This window comes from Pteronotus mesoamericanus, unplaced genomic scaffold (assembly GCF_021234165.1).
Source record: "Pteronotus mesoamericanus isolate MK-2021 breed Mesoamerican mustached bat unplaced genomic scaffold, CSHL_Meso_final contig_1189, whole genome shotgun sequence".
NCBI lineage: Eukaryota > Metazoa > Chordata > Mammalia > Chiroptera > Mormoopidae > Pteronotus > Pteronotus mesoamericanus.
The window spans coordinates 1,086,474-1,107,403 of NW_026555038.1; the positions used below are offsets into that span (position 1 = coordinate 1,086,474).

At 38.0% G+C, this 20,930-nt stretch overlaps 1 protein-coding gene across 2 annotated transcripts in view; it reads right to left on the minus strand.

Annotated features, from left to right (window-relative positions):
- Positions 1–480: 480 nt before the first annotated feature.
- Positions 481–20,930, minus strand: part of ZNF143 (zinc finger protein 143) — a 38,890-nt gene continuing 18,440 nt past the window's right edge. For both annotated transcript variants that reach the window (XM_054582912.1, XM_054582904.1), the window contains exons 8-16: positions 18,941–19,060; positions 17,662–17,737; positions 16,606–16,731; positions 15,931–16,110; positions 12,271–12,498; positions 9,240–9,388; positions 6,867–7,028; positions 2,208–2,354; positions 481–1,356 (exon numbers count right to left, since the gene is read on the minus strand). In XM_054582912.1, the coding sequence (XP_054438887.1) occupies positions 1,273–1,356; positions 2,208–2,354; positions 6,867–7,028; positions 9,240–9,388; positions 12,271–12,498; positions 15,931–16,110; positions 16,606–16,731; positions 17,662–17,737; positions 18,941–19,060 (1,272 nt within the window). In that variant the 3' untranslated portion in view covers positions 481–1,272. The remainder of the gene's footprint in view (positions 1,357–2,207; positions 2,355–6,866; positions 7,029–9,239; positions 9,389–12,270; positions 12,499–15,930; positions 16,111–16,605; positions 16,732–17,661; positions 17,738–18,940; positions 19,061–20,930) is intronic.

Here is a 20,930-nt window from a genome sequence, read left to right on the forward strand (position 1 = left end):
GTAAGTGGAACAAATCATTGTTTCTCTCTCTCTTTTCCTCTCTCTCAAATCAATAAATTAAAAACAAATTAAATTTTAAAAAGTCTGGGTTCTCAAGTCTTTGCTCTGCCTCTTCATAGCTGTACAGCCTGAGTAAGGCACTTACCCTCTATAGACTTTGTTTCCTATTGTACAAATAGGGGACTGTAAATCACATGTATCTCACAAAACTGTTATGAGTACATAAAAATGTATATTACTTATTCTGTGTTTGCTATACAATAAACTCTCAATAATGTGTATTGGGTTATAATCTATTACATTTGTTGTATTTTCTGTAACACTTCCCCCCACCCCCACACCAATTTAATAAAACAAATATAAAAGTAACATTTTAAAAATTGCTGTATTCAAAATAATAAACTTTAGGGTAAATAAGCTTTAAAACAAAAGTACATAAGCAAAAAAATAAATAATTTACACCAACCCACTAACCTAATTTTCAGAGTAAAGCCATTTCCAATTACAGCTGTTATTGGGGCTCCAGCCTGTGGTCAAACTTTGATAGTTCATTACTTTTTTAAAAAATGGTAACACAAACAAGAACACTAAGTAAAGTCTTTAACAAAACCAAAGTACTGGATTTAACTTTTTAATTTTAAGTAAACAAACTTTGTAATTTTATACATAATCCAATGTAGTGCTAATATGATTAGCATTTCTGCTTAAAGAGTTGGTATTTAACAGGGATGGAAAACTATAATGAATAGTCTTCAAACCATGAGATACAAATAAAAATGGACAAGTATACAGTAGAACAAAAACTGCAGACACTCTACTAACTGGGGGAAATATATGAAGGCTTTATATCCTTTATTTTCATTATCCATGATGGCTTTTGGAATTATGATTGTGTGACGTATAGAACCTTTGACATTTTAGGTATAGCTTTTGATTTTTTTCACAGTAAGTTAAAAACCCATCATAAGACTCTGTAAGACTTTACTGGTCTTGCATAAAGACTCTAGGAGTTTGCAATGTGATAAAAGAGTAACGTGAAAATTTACTGTATTGCCCTAATTTCATACTTCCTTGTACACAATGAATCAATTTGGGAATCTATTCCAACAGTTATATACACAAAAGTGTTAAGAATAAAATGTTCTCCACTCTTGCATAAAAATGTGTACAGTGTTTCAGGAATGGAAAACTTCTCATTTTCCTGGGCCCCGGTCTTCATGGATCTCTGCTGCCTGAAAATGAAAGGCTCCCTTTGCCTTATTGCTCTCAGGATTAATCATCCAGCCCTGGCGTTTCTCCTTGTTGGATCCTGGATGCTATTCTGATGGCTTCTTCCAGAGAAGGCTGTTCTCCGAGCTGAAACAGGCACACACACAAATCCACAGTCAAGATATTGCCGAAGGAATATTATATGCCAGAAGTGGAATTTCTCTCCGTGATTCTGACACCTGGGCTTGTTAAGCTACTACTGTTGATCTAATCAGTTAAAGCAAAAAACTAAATACCTACAGGGGAGAATAATGCAGTTTCTTTATTTAGGGTTTTGACAAACCTTCACACATGCCAGGGAAAAAAGATGCTCATCTTTTCCAATGGAGATAATTCCGACAGCCTCCTGAGCCTTTAGTTTTTTTGCTCATAAACTAAATTAAAACCAATGGCTGGCATTTTCCTGAGTATGTTCTAACCCTTTGCCAAGTAAATATATAAAGAACTCCCCCAAGGAAAGGTAATCTGTACCTAGGATTCTAGATTCTCTGCTTGAATCCAGTGACTCCCCAGAGGATGGTTTTTTTCTTAGTCTTCTGAAACTGCACACTATAAAATAGGGCTCTGCAGTGATTCTCAGCTCTGTGTTGAACCTAGGTTCATTCCCAAAAGCATAGCTCTTAAGTGCTTTATAGAATCCTATCTATTTAGACTTTTATTTGGAGAGTTAAGATAGCTGGCTGGACACAAATGGGAATATATACCCATGCTTTATTTTTCTTGGTATAAATACCCCTAGAATGTGCAAGGATAGTAAAGAACAACGTATTGGTCTCTTTGAATCCACTTCAAATGCAGCAATTTCCTTAAGGTGGTTAAGTGACACAGGTTATTCTATGCCTTGCCTCCTGTAAAGGCTATGCATAGAGCACAGCGTACAAGATTGAGAGGTACAAGTAGTGCTGCTGTTGATGGAGGACAGCTGCCTCTGGGCTCACCTGAACCGCAATCTGGGTGCCATTGGATGTTGCCACTAAGGTCAGAGGTCTCGTTTCTGTGGTTACTAAATGATGGCTGTGCTGCTGGTGCCCCATTTCCGATGACGCAGTATGGAATGCTGCTAAGTCCTGAGCCACAATTGCAACCTTAAACAAAAAACACACAGAAGAATTAAAACGATGATTTATTTATTTAAATCCTTATCTGAGGATACGTTTATTGATTCGAGAGAGAGAGAGGAAGGGGTGGGGGGCAGGGAGAGAGAGAGAGAGAAAGAAACATCGATGTGAGAAACACTGGTTGCCTCCCGTATGCACTCCAACTGAGGGGCGAACCCTCAACCTAGGCATCTGCCCTGACTGGGAGTTGAACCTGCAACCTTTGGTGCAAAAGGACAATGCTCCAAGCAACTGAGCTACCCAGCCAGGGCAAAACTATGATTTAAATAGGTTAAAATCGATTTAATGAAGAGGGCTGTCTTCAAATTCAAAAGGAAAAAAATCCCTTCTGATCATAGATTGTAGAAGTCTGAAACTGGAAGAAGCCTTAAAGATTGTCTATTCTGGACTCCTCTTTTTTATTTGAGGAAGCTGAGGCTCAGAAAGGGATTTATCTAAGGTTATGAAGTAAGTCACTGGCAAATGAGGGTAGAGGGCACTGGAGAAATGGATCCCTAAACCAAGCTCCATTCACGAAGGGAGACGTGACTGTGCTTAAGTTCTATCACCCCTAAGTGGCTGCTTGGGAAGTTACACATGTGCACTAACTCACATCTCAAATGTCTATTTTATTCCCAAGTTTAAAGCACTGCTAGATAATATACTATTTTCTCCTGTTTACCTGTTGCATTTTAATCACATTCCATTTAACCAGGAAAACTGAAATAACCAGTAGCATTATTGACAAATAGCAACATATCTTGCTATACTCATTTCCTATTTTAGATTCCATGGACTCTTTCCATATTGTTCCTGAAGCATCCATCAAGTGTGGTTTAAAGTGCTTTTGTGGCTCTTAAACCACAAATGTAGCCTTGTCTATGTAGATAAAATTAAAAATGGCATCAAATACTTCTGTTATATAATATTCTAAAATTTTGCTCAGCCAAACTCAGAGAAGAATAGGTCAAAAAAGGAAATTTCTATTTTACTTGGCTATTAAATCCACTAAAATGCTGTGCTGGATCAATCCCAATAATGTTTCATAATCTAGTAATAGATTTTGGCCCAGAAAGGGCTGAGTGGTTTATACTGGACTAATCCCTCCTGCAGATAACAATCATAAGCTGTGGACAAAAATATGAAAAAGCAACTGTTTGAAGAAATTGGAGAATGGGGAAAAGCAGAAGCAGAAACTGTAGGACATTCTCAAAGAAAAGGGAACCATACTGGGTTACTTCTATTTTTAAATAGTTATGGAGGGAGATTTGACTTGGAGTGGTAAACACACAATACAACATACAGATGATGTACTGTAGGATTGTACACTTGAAACCTATACAGTTTTATTAACCAATGTTACCTCAATAACTTCAATAAAAAATAAATAAACAGAATAGCTTCTTCTTTGAGGCCATTCCCCAGTCTGGGCAGCACCAGGGCAACTTAAAGTACCGGATAATGGGGTTCGGGGCAGCCAGAATGGTTATACACTGGGAGGTGGGGAGTCTCCCCATGTATCTGTGCATAAACTCTCCTCAATTCTTTAAGACCCCAGAGCTGCAAATATGTGGGGGAGGTTCCAATAATTCTGGTAGAAAGCAGCAACTCGAAGGCCGGAAAAGCTGACACTCACTACAGGGAAGACAGAACTTAAGAGTTTCAACCTCACCAAGTTAAAGGGGCTGCACTACAAATAATGCTAGAGCACACCCTTCAGATAATTCATAGGTGGAGTCTGAACACTCCATGTGGATAGTCGACATGTGCCCGATGTCCTACAGTTGCAGCAGCAGGGGCAGTGGTAGCAGTTGGTCAAGTGAAACCCCCCACTCTGCTGTGATATCCCAATTGGGGAAGCTACTTGATTTATTCCAGCCCCCAAAGCCTCCTCTTCCTGAGAATTTTCCTAGCCCGCTGGCCATAGATAAGCTGCATAAGAATGTTTGCTTTAGGATCACTATTTTTCTGGACGTGTAACTGAAACTCGTACAAGGTATATTTACCCAAGTTGGGCTATAAACCCATCCATGTATTCTAGAGCCATGGCGATGACTGCAAACTGATTAGGTGGGACCATTCCATTAGACAGCCTGAAGGCTCATGTTTGGGTTTTTTCTTTTTGTTTTGGCATACAGTATAATTAGCAGACAATAAATATGTACCCATCTCAGGTTTTCTGTTGAGTTCTGACAGATACATCTGTGAAAACATCACCTAAAACAAAATATAGCACAGTTCCTTCACATTCCATGTCATCAATGTCCTTCCCCAGCCACACAGCACTTTCTAGTGCATGGATCTCTTTTCTCTGCTCTTGGATTTCATGTAAGTGGAATCATACAGTATGAATTCTTGTAGAATTTATGAGTCAAAGGTTAGAGGTACATTTGACTTTATAAGAAACTGCCAAACTGTTTTCCTAAGTGGTCATGTTATTTTACATTCCCACTATGGTGTAAGAATGTTCTAGTTACTTCACATCTTTGCCAGCATTTGGTTTTAAGTCTTCTTTTATTTTAGTCATTTTCTTGTGTCTGAAAAGGTATCTCACTGTGATTTTAACATGCATTTCTTTGATGACTAAAGACGTTAAGCACTTTTTGTGTTATTGCTATTCATGAATCTTCTTTTGTAAGGGGTCTATTCAAATAAGCAATCAAACGATTTGCTCATTTTAAAAAATTGTATTCATTTATTTTGCTCATTTTAATGGGCTGTTCATCTTTTTATTGTTGATTTGTAGAAGTTTGTTAAGTATTCTCAATATAACTTCGCTGTCAGGTATCTATATAGTGAGTAACTTTTTGCCAATTTGGCACTTTTTCTTGATGGTGTTCTTTGGTAAGCAGAATTAATTTTGATGAAGTCTAATTTATCAATTTTTTTCTTTCATGGTTAGTGTATTTTGTATCCTAAGAAATCTTACTCTGAAGTTGCAAAACTTTTCACTTTTTCAGAAGCTTTATGATTCTGAGTTTTATATTTCAGGGTGTGGAAGACCTTCAACTTTGTTCTTTTTTAAACATTGTTTTGGCTGTTATAGGTCCTTTACATTTTCAGGTAAATTTTAGAATCAGATTATCTGTATCATCAAAAAAGCCTGCTGAAATTTTGATTATGATGGTATGAAATCTATAAATGAATTTAGGAAGAATGACAGCTACTAATATGACAGGTTCTCATTGAACAGGGTAAAGTACCTGCAGTGAAACCTGACATTGCCATCAGCACAGTACAAGAACAGTTTTTAAATGTATTAATCAATATACGTTAATGGAAATAAAAAATTAAAACTACAAAGAAATACATCAGATGAGCAAAAATCCAAAAAGGTATCTTTTCCAGAAAAGGGGAAGAGTGGCTTGGCACTCTCAAATACTTCAGGTGGGAATGTAGATTGGCACAACCCTAGAAGGCAAGTTTGGCAACGCTTCTCACAGTTACAAACGCATATATCTTTTCACCAAACAATTCCACTCAAGGGATTTCTCTAGGACATACACTCACACACATGCAAAATCACACATACACAAGGTTATGTGTTGTTTGAAATGGCAAAACACTAAATAAATCATGGCATGTCTATACAGTGAACACAAAATAGCTTAAAAAAATGAGGAAGCTCTTTATATAATGAAATAGAAAGATTTTTCTAGATATGTTATTAAGTTAAACAAAATAAATAGCATAGTTTACTACCATAAAACAAAGCAAGTAGGGAAGATGACTGTTTGTATATGTTTAATGAATCACTGGAAGAATACATAAGAAACTAACTAAAGAGGATTATCTCTATGGGGGCAAGCTCTATCTAGGTTGATGGAGGCAGGAGTGGGAAGGAAGACTTTTCAAATGCATACCTGTATATACTTTTTGATTTCTGTAAATCTTTTTTTCTTTTTAAAGATTTTATTTATGTTTTGAGAGAAGGGAAGGCAGAAAGAGAGGAAGAGAAACATTGATGTGTAAGAGGTACATCGATCAGTCGCCTCTCACATGCCCCCAACTGGGGACCTGGCCAGCAACCCAGGCATGTGCCCTGACTGGGAAATTAACCTGCAACCTTTCGGTTCCCAGTCCAGCAGTCAATTCACTGATCCACAGCAGCCAGGGCATACTTTTTTATTTTTAAACTATGTGAATATATTACATCTTCAAAAAATTAGATAAATTTTGCAAATGAAAATTTCCCTAAGAGTCTGGTGATGATGATGGTAGGAAGAGTTATCATTAATGAACACTTAATACATACATGGGCTGAGTAGTTTAAATGCATTATCTCATTCAGTCTTTATAGCAACCTTATGGGACAAATACAACAATCCTATTTTACAGATGATGAAAAACTGAGATTCAGAGGGTTATGTAGCTCACAAGTTATAAACTGGAGTTCAATCTGATGTTTATGTGCTTAACTGGTATATCACACTGTATATCTATTAATAATTTTGATATTGGCATGTTTTGATTGATATAAAAGAAAAAAAGAGCAATTACCTGCTGCCCTTCTGTGCCTTCGGCAGTTACCATAGCAACAGAGTGCGTTCCCGCCGAGGAGATAACTGCATCGTGGGCAGGGACTGTGATGGGCGTGCCATCTTGTGTTACCATTGTGATGGTATTGCCTATGGCTTGCATGTCAGCCTGAGATATGTTGACCTGCAATACAATGCATTTTACAAATCAGTCAGTGTTTCCTGTTATATTTGGCAAATTTTATTAAGGGCTAGTCCTGATTCTTGATAAATCCACTCTGTGGGAGCAAATAAGCATTTTATATTTTAGAAAGAGTTCATCAGAAAAACAGAATACTTCTTAAATGCATTTCCTCCTCTCCATCTCTACTGCCAATTGAGATGTTTATTTTTTTGTCATCTGACTTTTGCATCACCCCTTCTTTCCAGGTATCCAGCCTAACCCTTCCCTAATCATACTCTACTTGGCACCTTTCTAAAAAAACAAACTCCATATGCTCCCTGCTTAAAGCCCCAGTGACTCCCCAGCACCACAGTTCGGACTTCCCACATGGCATTTGGGGCTTTTCAGGGTTGGCCTTGCACAGCTTCTCCAGACTCATCTGCCGCCACTTCCAAGCCAGCACTGGCACTCTAGCCATTTGCAGTCCCAGACAATGTCAAGTTCTGTTTCTTCATTACTTTGCCCTTCCCATCACTCTCTGCCTTGTGAACTCAGGAAAATTTTTCAGGATCCAAATGAATGGCCATTCTCTACAAGGGCCTCCAGGAGTCCTTCAGGAAGAATCATTCACTCCGTCCTCCAGACTGCCGCAGCACGCAACTGTATACCCATCTTTATGAGAAATGACTGCTCGTTTTAGGAATGTCTCTCTCCCATTAGACTGCAACACTCCCTTCCCGGTTTCCCCACACTAAGTCTACCACAATAGGTAGCATTGGGTATATGTTTAATAAGTGTTTGTTGTTTAATTAACTAAAGGAATGGAACAGAAACCTAAATCCTTTAGGAAATGGGAAGGGTACATCTACAGAAAATACAACATTGTGGTGGGGAAAACAGTTGTTTGGGAGCCCATGATGAGGGATTAAGCTCATTCCTTATGGTCAGAGAGGAGCCATGAGTAGATCACATGACAGTAGGCACCTATGCGATAAACACTAGAATTAACCAACAATGAAACTGGCTGCCTCTTTTTGTTTGTTTAATTTTATTTATTGATTTTAGAGAGAGGAAAGAGGGAGGAGAGGCATCAATTTGTTATTCCACATACTGATACATTCATTGGTTGATTCTTATATGTACCCTGACCAGGAATTGAACCCACAACCTTGGTGTATTGGAACAATACACCAAGAGCTTGGTAGCTCTAATCAACTGAGCTACCTGGCCAGGGCTAGGTTGCCTCTTAAAGAGAGAAACTGCCCATGTATTTTAGAGCTGTTTTGGAGGGAATTTTTCCTGTATAGGGAGGAAGGGAGGTTAGATCAAATGACCTCCAAAGGGCCTCTGTCTGTGCGGAATTAGTGATGTCAAAAGTGAGGGGAAGAGAGATACATGGGATATTACAAGAACTTTGTATTTTCCAATCCTAAGTATGTTCTGCCTCCCAGCTAACATCAGCATCTTAACAGTTACTGATACATATGGCAGATTAATCATGAGAGGTAAAGCTCTGAGAGAGATGGGGGTAAACAGAGTTCTCCATGGAAAAGGCAGATATAAAACAGCAAAAGAACCTGAGATGCCTATTTCTACCAGGTACTAAGACAACCTTAGCTAGAGCTTAAAATGGAAATTATTTTAGGCTAGTGGCATCTAAAAAACGTAACAAATTTGACTACTGCAGAACCACTATTACACTGCTTTTCCTGGGGAAATCAAGATACCTGTCCTATTAATTATGTGAAGCTTCCATGATTCCATGTAGGGAGAGAGCCACACTTTGGAAATTTTACGGGTTTGCCCATCACTGACTTCACATGGTCTTTTAATGATAATATCATCACTCAGCCAAAGCTCTGCTGATTTCTCGGTCTCACATCCCGGACCTAATGAGCCACCAAATCCTACCCCTTCTTTGAATTGTTTTTCACATGGATCCATTACTTTTCAAGCCCTCATTTTCAATCTACTTCTGACCTTTATCATCTCACCTTTGAACTATGCCAGTAACACCTTTTGAGTTCTACAGAGTCACAAACATTCTCTGTATTAATCTCTCTGCATGCCGACTCTTTAAGCAGGCTACTGAAAACCTTCAGGAAAGCTAGTACTGTCTGAAAGCTGAAGTCCAAACTCTATGCTCTGACATTCAAGGATTTTCTCAACTGGGACCCAGCCTGACTCTCAAGTCCAGGTTCAGAGAAATAATTGGCTTCGGTGCATACTTACATGCTGAGTACCATCGTGGGATATGAGTGTGACCTGTTGACTCAACCCAGGCTGGGTTACTGCAGCGACTTGTGTAGACACAACATCATCCCCTTCTACACCTGTAACATATGTGATCTGGGAACCTTTAAGGACATCTTCACCTTGACCTATTTAAAACAAAAGAATCATTTATTAGACTGACCAACCAAGATGATTAGAAAACAGAAGATATTTTAAATATTACAGAGAAACTTATACTGATTAAAGTATATGTATTATAGTCTACATAATGAAAAGAGCTTCCAGCACCTCCTTCCAATTCTTCTACCTCCATTTTTGCAAAGTCAAATCAAATCAAAGCAGACCACACCAAACCATTCCACACCAAAGTTAAGTGTTCTAATTTTGAGAGACTTCTTTTATTCCCTTAGTTGGAGTAATTAGTGATAACTGTGCATGTACGTTGGGGAAGCAAGTAGGGCAAACTACACAGGAAGACTGATTCGCAAATAACCCCTCCAATATGGCAAGTTCTTACAGTCACTTCAGAAGCTGCTACAAATGATAAGACAGTCTTCATAAACATTAACCACAAATCTGAACGGTGTGTAAATATAATGCACTAAGTTACTTATTCTTTAACACAAGTGACTGATTGCAAATCATCAGTACACAATGACATCACTGGGTAAAGAAAATATAATGGTGTGTTATCTGGTATAAGATTAATCATTTAATAAGTGACAGAACAGGAACCACCATCCACTTCTTTAGTTCACAATGAACCAGCAAGTAAACAGAGATTTCAACAGTCCATTACTGCTATACTTGGCAACCAGGAAGATTACTGATTCCTCTTTTCTTCTATCACTTTCCACCTCCCATATAGGCAGAAATAGGGTAAATATACATTTTTTTCCTTCAAAGGACTTTATATGTTAGTTTAAAAGTACTTCTCAAAGTTAGCGGTTGAGGCACGCACTCACACGGCTACAGTCACCCTGACGTAATCTCCATGGCAGTCATTACTTCACTTTTTTTGTTCTATTGCATAAGTATTTCAGATTACAAAACTTCGGTGATCATGTAAGAGAAAAGGTACACAAATCCATCCCTAGTCGTTTTTGTTTTTTTTTAAAGATTTAAAAAATGTATTCTTTATTTTAGGGAGAGGGGAAAGGAGGGAGAAAGAGTGGTAGAGGAACATTGATGTGAAAGAGAAATTTCAGTTTATTGCCTCTCCTACTAGCCCCAACAAGGGACCTGGCCCGCAACCCAGGCATGTGCCCTGATGGGGAATCAAATAGGTGACCTTTCACTTTGCAGACAATGCCCAACCAACTGAGCTGTATCAGTCAGAGCTGTTCTTTTTTTCCCTCCTTTTTTTTAAAGGAAGGTAGGTTTGTTTGTTTGTTTTATACTTACCTGGCAGGGGAGACACCATGATCAAGTAGGTTTTTAAAAATTATGTATTTTAGAGAGAGCAAGGGGGGAAAAAGGTTGATATGTTGTTCCACTTATTTATGCACTCATTGGTTGATTCTTGTATGTGCCCTGACTGGGGATTAAACCCACGACCTTGGTGTATCAGAACAATGCTCTAACCAAATGAGCTGCCTGGCCAGGGTTCCATCCCTACTTTTGAAAAAACAATTTTAGTTGTTGTTGTTTTTAAACAGAATGTATATAATATTACAGACTATTTTCTTGAGTACAAGAAATTCTGACAATCTGAAATAGTAGTATTTAAGAAAGAAACTAAGGGAGCTTAAAAAAAGAGTCTTAAGACCCAAGTTTGCCACCATTAAAACCTGCTTTCTAACTGCAAGGATTCAGCAGTTGTTGTAATATTTAACCATGGACACTTACAGTGCTTTGGCTGGAAAATAATATAGCATTCAAGACTGAAGGATTTGTTATTTTCTTACTATCATATGACACATATCTGAAAAGACAAATTAGAACCACAGAGAATCATATGAGCAGGGAGTGAGTGATCTGTTTTTTCCCTTATTCTCCAACACGCTTTTTCACCTAAATGTTTTCAATGTTGTTAAGAATGGAAAAGGTTGTGTTTTTTTTTTAATTCTCAAATTTACTTCATTTAGGAGATACTCAATAAAACATTAAGACAATCTATAATTTGTGTAGCAAAACTTCATTTTTCCTATTTACTGGTGCTGAGTTATTTAAATGAAATCATAGAATTTAGTTATCTGGAATATTTTTTCAGGAGTTTATTTTTTATTTTTATTTTTTAAGAGTGATTTATTCTTAGAAAGAGGGGAAGGGAGGGAGAAAGAGAGGGAGAGAAACAATGGGTTGGGTCTCACATGCCCCCTACTGGGAACCTGGCCAGCAACCCAGGCATGTGCCCTCACCGGGAATTGAACCAGTGACCTTTCAGTGTGCAGGCCGGCACTGAATCCACTAAGCCACACCAGCCAGGGCACAAGAGTTTATTCTTACTGCAATGAATGTTTCCATAACAGCAAGCACATGAATCAACCAAGAATTATTTGGGAGTGCTTCACTGCTCTTATGGTTAAGAGCAACATCCTTACCATACCCCAATGATCCAGCTGTCCCTGTCTGGCTCTCCAACCTCATTTTATGCCACCTTCCCAGGCAGAAGCACCACGCTGGCCAAGCTTCTTTTGTCTCCAATATACTTGGCTCTCTCCAGCCTCCGGGTTTTTTCCATGTGCCGTTCCCTCCATTTGAAATGTTTTCTAGCCTTTGCTCCCTATAGGCTAGAACCCCTGTCTTCTCCTACAACCCCTGTCTTTCCACCTAGTTAACCCTCTACATCTCTCCAAAAATCACTTTCTCAGGGAAGTGTTCTTTGATGTCCAGACTAGGAGAAGTTCCCTTCTTATATATCCTAAAGAACCAAGTACCTTTCTTTGATATCATTTATCACAATTGTAAATTTTATGGTTGTGTGCTAATTTGAATGAAACTTTGAGAAAACACTTTGAATCATAAATTATGTTTATTACTGTTGATTCTCAAACACAGAGACAGATATACTAGACAAAATCCTCACCTGGGGGAGGCTCAAAAAAGGCTTCCTGCTCCTCCTCGATTGGCTCAGTGTCATTGTGGGCGGTCCGTTTGTGCATGGCCAGTGTGGAGATCTGCTTATATGTCTTCCCACAGTGGTTACAGTTGTATGGTTTTGAGTGAGTATGAACAACATGATGTTTATACAAACTGGAATATTCTGTAAACCTTTTGTCACACCCAGGGACTGTACAAACATATGGCTTTTCCCCTGCGAACAGAACCGAAAAAACAAAAACAAAAGTCAACTTTTATATATAAAGGCATAACCATTCCATACCTGCGGTGGGGGAAAGCCTATAAAGGCAAAAAGTAGTAGTTGCCAAATCCCTTCCTATGCTGCCATAAGGCAGCACACAGAAAATTCTCCCTCACTATGCTTTTGGTTTGGTTAAAAAGGTAGTCTGTACCCGGAGTGCTGTCCTGTGTCTGAATGGTACTTTTCCCTTAGTTTCAAGGGATGAGAAAATTAAGGATAGACATGTTGCCTAGTTTAACTCTAAGTTTTAATAAAACTGTTATTTATCTATTACTAGGTAATCTAGATAAGATTAATGATATCATACTAACAATGACAACAAGAAATGCAATTATTATTACAACTAATGTAGTTTACCCTAAGGATTTTATAAGGATAATAAAAACGGATTTTCTAAAAAGCCTATACTGAAGTGGACACTTCAATAACTCTAAAAGGACATACATGTTTCACATTAACTTCACTTGACTTCTTACATTCATTCAAAAGCTACTGAATACTTACTAAAAGAATCTAGGTAATATAAAGGAAAGTAAAAACTAGAAATCTTTTTCCTTGAAGCAATTTGAGAACAATATAGGCAATACAACCATTTTTAGAACATTTTATTATAGAAAATTCCAAACATACACAAAAGTATAGAGAAACAGTGTAATAAACCCTCATGTACCAATCACCCAGCTTTAACTATCAATTCATGGCCGATATTGTTTCATCTATTCACTACACATACCACCCCCCAACCCCTTCCCACCCTGGATTATTCTGAAACAGCTCCAGATAGCATTCTATTGCATCTATAAATATTTCAGATTATAGACCTGAAAGACAGAACTTAAAAAAAAAACAACAATAATTACTTAGTATCATACACTATCTTGACAGTATTAACTTATGGTGGTGGTGGTGGACAATCTAAAACTGAAAGCAAACTAGAACAGATTAACCTAACTGTGGTTTAAATGAATACTTTAAACCACATTGAAGGGGTTGGGGTGCGGGGGAATGAATAAACTAAAGTAAGTCTTACACACAGCATTTGACTAACATGCTCAGTATTTAACTACTGCTCAGTCTTGCACTAGGTTATAAATCTTCAACTCTTTTTAGTAGGCTTGTTTATTGTAGTGGTATGGGTAAAGCGATTCCGAAGTTACTTGAGATGTAATAAAAGATTGAGCAAATAGTACTTGTGTCAATGCTGCTGGAAGCCAGAGTTCTTGCTGTGGAAGAAGGGATATACAAATATGGAATGGGGGAAGAAAAAACTGTCGGATGAATTGCTCTGGAGGTACGGGTGTAAACTCACATAATTTCTAAAAACTGTACATGCATGTGTGTATACATGTGCATGTCCTACTTTATTCTTTTTTAACACCTTCTCTGGGTAACTGCATCCTTTCCCATGGTTATAAACAGTAAAACCACTCACACAGTAAAAAAATCTTATACTAATGTGATCTGTAACAGGAGTCTTAGACATAAAATAAGTGGAGATTGCTGCCTGTTCTCTGCCTGGTCCCATTCTCAAAGCAGGGTCGGTTAAAGTTCTTATCTTGGCAGATGGTTAAGGCGGAGATGTGGTAAAGGCCAAAGGGAGGGTGGGAAATAGGCAATACCAACTCGGAAAATTGGCCCTATTCGTATCTAAGCTGGAGCATAAACTGCCACTAGGTGGCACCAAATCACATCAAGAGGTAAACGGCTTGGCATCCAGCTTTTGAGCTCTCTAATGGCTAGTGGCCTGTCTCAAATGGCCATCTCATCAGCCTTGCAAGAAGAGACTGCATTAATCTTTACACTCCACTTACAGCATACTGTATTTACTGTCTCATATATTTGATGATCATCAGCCAATCCTTTCTTCCAGCCCAGGACTACCTCTTGAGTCAGGCCAACATTTATCACTACATACTGGATCTATTTCAGTATTCTCAACCAATTATGCATGTAAAAGCTATGGTGAGCTTTTAATATATACTGATACCTGGGCCCCACCCCAGTAAAATTATGTTAGAATCTTTGCACACAGAATTTGGGAAGTCAGTCTATTTTTAAAAGGTGAATCCAATATGCAACCACATTTGAGAGCATCGCCCTATCTGCATGTTCCAAAGATCAGTATGGCCAAACTTAATGCAGGCTTTCCTCTTATCAAAACCTAATTTGCCCACAGAAGGTACTGACTGATAAACTTTCAGATAATGGGTCTATATTCTTTTACTTTAAATGGGAAAAATGTTTTCCCAGCCCCTGTAAAAATCCCAATTTCCCCAAATATCACAAAAAAAGTTCCTAAGCACCTATGTTATAACCCACCAAGAATGTCTGCATAGCGTGAAGCACTTAAAACACCAACTACCTAATAGCATTCAATGAACTCAGCAGTAGGTATATGTCTGTATGTAATACACAAATAATATGGTATAATATTGAATAGCAATTTTGTTTTCCTTCTACATTGCAAACGTGTACTGTAAATTAAAAAATGAAACATCTTAAAGATATAAAAGGAATGCAAATTATATTAACAAAATACACTTTTTCTTCTAATCTATAGCCACCTTTTCTATGCTATACCTCTTCGGTTTTCACAGGCTTTTCCTCTTTCTTAGAAAACAGATTGACTTAATCATGCAGGGAAACTGAAAGCAATAATGTACAATACACAATGTAAGCATAACATATGATTGTGTCGGGAATATGACTTCAGTGTACTGTGTGCTCTCTCATTTAGACTCATCTGCACCACAACTTATTATTTTTTCCTTTCATAGAAAAATGCACCCACAAGCAGACTTATTATAGCAGTTTTCAATTTGGGTCAGGAATTTTGACTAAAAATTTTGCTCTATGCCTCTGGTCATATGGAGCCACCCAATGTTCTCCAAATAAGTCATGTTTTTTCATACCTTTGTGGCTTTACTCATGACATTTCCACTGCCAGGATTATTCCCCCTCTGCCTCGTGAACCTTAGGACTCTGTCCAGAGGTCAAATTCCCCTTAAAGCCTTCCCTGAATGCTTCTCCCACAGAGATGGCTGTGTCCCTCTCTACTCCCACAGCGTCTTGTTCATGTAATTGGGAGACACTGTGCAGCAATTATATGTCTCTTATCTCTCCCCAACTCAACTGCGCTTGACATCTTATCTGTCTCTATTTCTGATGCCTAGCAGGGCAATACACAGTGGATACTCAGAAACTGTTGAATAAATGAACATATAAATGCTAAGGTGAAGGCTTTTTTTTTTAAGTTGCTTAATCCCTCTCCACCATGCCAAGTGGTAGGAAGGAGGGAAGGGATTCCTTGGAAATGGCTTATGGAAGAGGCAGGAGTTAAACTGAGCCTTGAAAGTTAAAGACCAGGACATCAGAGACTGTTACCTGTGTGTATCCTCACATGGTTTTTATAATTGGTTGCACTGGCAAACGCCCTTCCACATCCTGGTTCTGTGCAGTAATAGGGTCTTTCTCCTGTGTGTGTCCTAATATGCACTTTTCTGATATTTGATGTTGTAAAAGACCGACCGCAGCCTTCAAAGTGACATTTAAAGGGTCTTTCTCCTGAAAACAGAAAAGGGAATAAATTGAATGGTGCAAAAACACACAGAAAATTGAAATGTCTTATCCTTCAATTCTTAGGGTAATGCTCAAAACACTTGCCTTTTTGGATATGAGCTTCCCTTCCCCTTCAGAATGTTTCTTCCCTCCCCCTCCATAAACAGCATCTTCTACTCCAGACTTAAAAATTACCTAAATGTGTAATCCTAGGTAAATGAGCCTATCACTTAGGTACATAGATAATCCCTAAAAACTGAGAGCACTGGTGGTCTAGGGCTATTGTTAATCTTTCCTGGGTCACGGACCTATTCTAGAATATAGCAAAGTTATGGGCCCTCCTACTGGAAAGCAGCATACATGTGTAAATGGCAAAGTGCATGGAATTTCAGTTCATGAGAAACCCTTGATGATGACTCCCTGAAAATCTTCCAGAGACTCTTTCCCTAAGTTTCCTCCCGCAGGTAAGAAGTACCTAGATAGATGTGTCCACACCAGTACCTGTATGAGTTCTGATATGTTTCTGTAGATCTCCTGAAGTTTTGAAGGATTTAGTACAATTATCTTCTGAACACCGATATGGCTTTTCTCCTGTATGAGTTCTGACATGACTTTTTAATCCGTAACCTTTAAGAAAAATGTAAAAGAAACTTAGTTACACAAAACCCCTCTAACCATGCCCACTGAAATTAAGCTATTGAAATATACAGTAAACACCAAGGATATAATACTAGGCAAGCATAATAGAATAACTATTAAAAATGTACAAAAACAGCCCTGACTGGTGTGTCTCAGTGGATTAGGCATCATCTTACAAACTTAAAGGTCGCTGGTTTGATTCCCTGTCAGGGCATGTGCCTGGTTTGCAGGCCAGGTCCCTGGTTGGGGGTGTGCAAGAGGCAAATGATGAATGTTTCTCTCACACATCGTTGTTTCTCTTCCTCTCTTTCTCCATCCCTTTCCCTTTCTCTAAAAATAAATAAATAAGATTTAAAAAAATGTACGAGAGTACGGCAGCTCAAGACTGTCATAATGAAAATTCAATAGCTTTATCTCTGTCTAGAAGAGGTTGTGTATCTTTTTATAAAGTGTCCAATCTTATTAAATGTTCCTAACTCATAATCCAAAAGCCTGAAGTGGAACTGAAACATGGAATGCAGAATAGGACAGGGTGGAAGTCAAGAGGCCTGGTACTTACGAACCCTGGCCCTGCTCGATGGGTCCCTGGGCAGGCCTGTCCCAATACTAAGTCCAGTTCCCTACAGTTCCCCCTAAGGTGTGTCCTAATGTTAAATTCTGTATCAGCTTCTATTTTTCCTGCTAAAGGAAAACAGGGCATGGAGTGAAACGCTGAACATAGTAGGCAGAAACAAAACAGGTCTGAAGAGAAAAATGGAAACAGAGTAAGAGAGAACAGAGCAAGCAGGACAAGAGGTAGTTAATGGAGAGTCTGAAAATTGGTGATGATGCCAAAGGCAAGGGCTCAGTTCCTGCTTCTAGCTTGTTTCTGCTTGACTTCAACTGAAACCAAGAAACAAAGAAAATTCATGTTTTCACCTGTTGCAAATGCTTTCCCACAGCCTGGATGCTCACACTGATAAGGCCGGTCTCCTGTGTGTGACCTCTCGTGAACCTGTCATTAAAACACAGGCATGATGATTCTATTTCCTTTAGGTATTCCTCAGGTAGATGGTCTCAACATAGACCTATTTATTTTTTTCCACTGCTGAATAATTTTGTTGTTTGTATGTCATTTTTTATAAAAAAAAGGTAACTTTTCTCAAAATTACAGTCCAATAATTCTCAATATAGACCAAATACTGTATGTTTAGAAGTTGTCATTTTAGATAAGAAACAGGAACAGTGGAGGTATGAGTTTTCTAGGATGGTCACAGATGTCCATATGGAATATAATCATGGTGAGAACTGGGAGCAGAGTGTAGGGAGAGGCCACTCATGTAAGGTTAAGGGTGGGGAGGCTGCTGCTGGAGCGCCCTCGATCTGAGGCAAGGCTTCACCACTGAGTAGTGCTGTAGCCATGACACTCGCCTTCTCTAAGCCTCGAACTCCTTTGTTAAGTGTGGACAAAAAAGTATCTACCATCGAGTGCTGCTGTGACAAACGAATGATCATGACAATGGCCAGCATTTACTGAACTTCTACCACATGCCAGGCTGTTTTTCTCAATGTTTTACATGCACAGTTTTACTTAATTTTCACAACCAATCTAAGAGGGATACTGTACTTTTTATTATCCAATCTTATAGAAAAGGAAAATGAGGTACTAAGAGGTCAAGTAATATGTTAAGGTTACACACTGATAAGTAGCAGAGATGGGTTCTGAGGCTGCTACTCCAAATATGCTAATGCACACTTCCTGCCACACTGTAAGTTATTCAATAATTGTTTGCTATTATTTTTGAGCCATGGTATATTGTGTTTAGCTGCAATGCAAGTACCTAGCCTATATATTTGGAAGAAAGGACAAGCCAGCACCAACTTTTGCTAGATTTCAGCAAATCACTGTTAACAGACTGATTATACACACAGCTCATGTAATTATATAAAATTTCACACTTGACAAAAATATATTCAAATATATAGAGTACCTACCATGAGCCAACAGGCAGACAAGAGATGAAGTAAACAGTCCAAGACCTCAAAAAGCTGACATTTTCTAAAATCTCTATGGGCTTTTGTGGTATGAGTGTGAGTATTTGTCTATACCTTGATAAGTGGGAGAAAACAACGGCATTTGAATGCTACAAGAATATCATGTTGACATTTAATGTCCTAGGTATTCTCATAACTAGACTCAGCATTTCTTTATATATACCTTAAGATGATGAGCTGTTGTATATAATTTTCCACATCCATCATATTCACATCGGAATGCTTTCTCTCCACTCTGTTGAGATTTTGCAGTTACTCTTGTTGCATGTCCTTGTAAGACAATCTAGAAAAAAAAAGTATGATTTAAATTATTTATAGAGATAAAAATAGATGAAATTGCTATTTTCAGAATAAAAGTATAAAACTATAACATAGGTTTCCAGACTTAGGTCATCATTTTACAAAACTTCTTTCATGCTGAGCCAGTTAGGCTAATTCTGTCCCATGCCTGCAGTCAATGGTAATGGAAGAATTCGAAAGGAAATCCACGAGGAAGTATAGCTAGAGCTCAGAGATGTACAGTAGTCCCTCCTTATCCACAGGGGATACACTCCGAGACTCTCAGTGGATACCTGAAACCGCAGATTGGACCAAACTGTAGATATACTATGTTTTCTTCTATATGTACATACTTATGATAAAGTTTAATTTATAAATTAGGCACAGTAAGAAATGAACAATAATAATAAAATAGAACATGTATAACAATGTAATAAAGTTATGTGAATGTGGTCTTTCTCTCTAAATATCTTACAGTACTGTAATCACCCTTCTTATGATGATGATGATGTGAGATGATCAAGTGCCTTATTAAGACAAGAAGTTTCAACTTTCACTTAAAAGAAGCACTTTACAGCTTCTCTTTGGCATATCTAAATCATCAGCATCACTACTCCTGCACTTTGGGGACATTAATAAGAAAAATAAGGCCATTATTAAGTAAAATATTAAGTGTCTGAATACAAGTACTATCATTACAACACTCTGATAACTGAGACAGCTACTAAGTGACTAACAGAGGGTTAGTGCTTACAGCGTGGATACACTGGACTAAGGAATGATTCACATCCTACGCAGGATGGAGCAGGACAGCTTGAGATTTCATCATACTACTCAGAATGACACACAATTTAAAACTTATGAATCGTTCATTTCTTAAATTTTCCATTTAATATTTTTAGGCTGCAGTTGTCCACAGGTACCTGAAACTGCAGTTAAGGGGGGACTACTGTATTGCCACTCTAGAAAACTCAACCCAAGTAATATCCCCATCATATGCAGGTATTCCTCGACATACTCAAGTGAGACAGACAGACAGATAAATAGATAGACAGATACATACACATGAATTTTAGGACATGTATCCTAAAAGCAATGTAAAAAGCATTTTCAGGTTCAAATGATAAATTAGAATGGTCCCTGCCTTAGAAGGGCTTTCATTGTAGTCAGTGAAATTGTCCTATAAATTAGAGATTATAACAGAATATAACAATTGCTATCATAGCAGTCTACACAAAGTTCTATGGGGGACAAAATTGGAAAGTGGGTAGAGATTCAGGTTATGGTGAGCTGGTTAGAGGTGAAATTTGAAGGCTAAAGAACACAGGTAGGGAGAGCAGTCCAGGCAGAAGGAATATTATGACCAGAAGTATGAAAGTGTGTCAAAAAGAAATGAAAACTTAGTATCAGTACTATGTCTATATAATACAATGGATAACAGGAAAAAGTTTAGAACCACATTTGGGAAGGGTTTTGGATGTCATTCTGAAGAACAAGCCTAGATAATAAAAGCAAAAGAAAAGTATTAAAATTTTTAAAATAATGGATTGAACAAGATCAGCTCTGTGTTTTAGAAAGAGAACTTTGATAATAGTATGAACAGAGTAAAAGATAAAAAAGGCAAGGAGACTAAAAGGAATTTGGATAATCATAACTACAGAAGGAAGTAGTAACGAAAACCAGCCTAGGATAATGACCGTGGAAGAGAAGGTAATAGATGATTCTGCAGACGTTTTAAAGGGTGAAATAGGCAGAATCCAAAACTGAAAAGCTGAATTAATAAGCTAAAGCTAAAACAGGTATTTCAAGGTTACATATTATTGAACATATTAGTCTTTGTCAAAAGAAAAATAACTTGATATATTATCACAAGG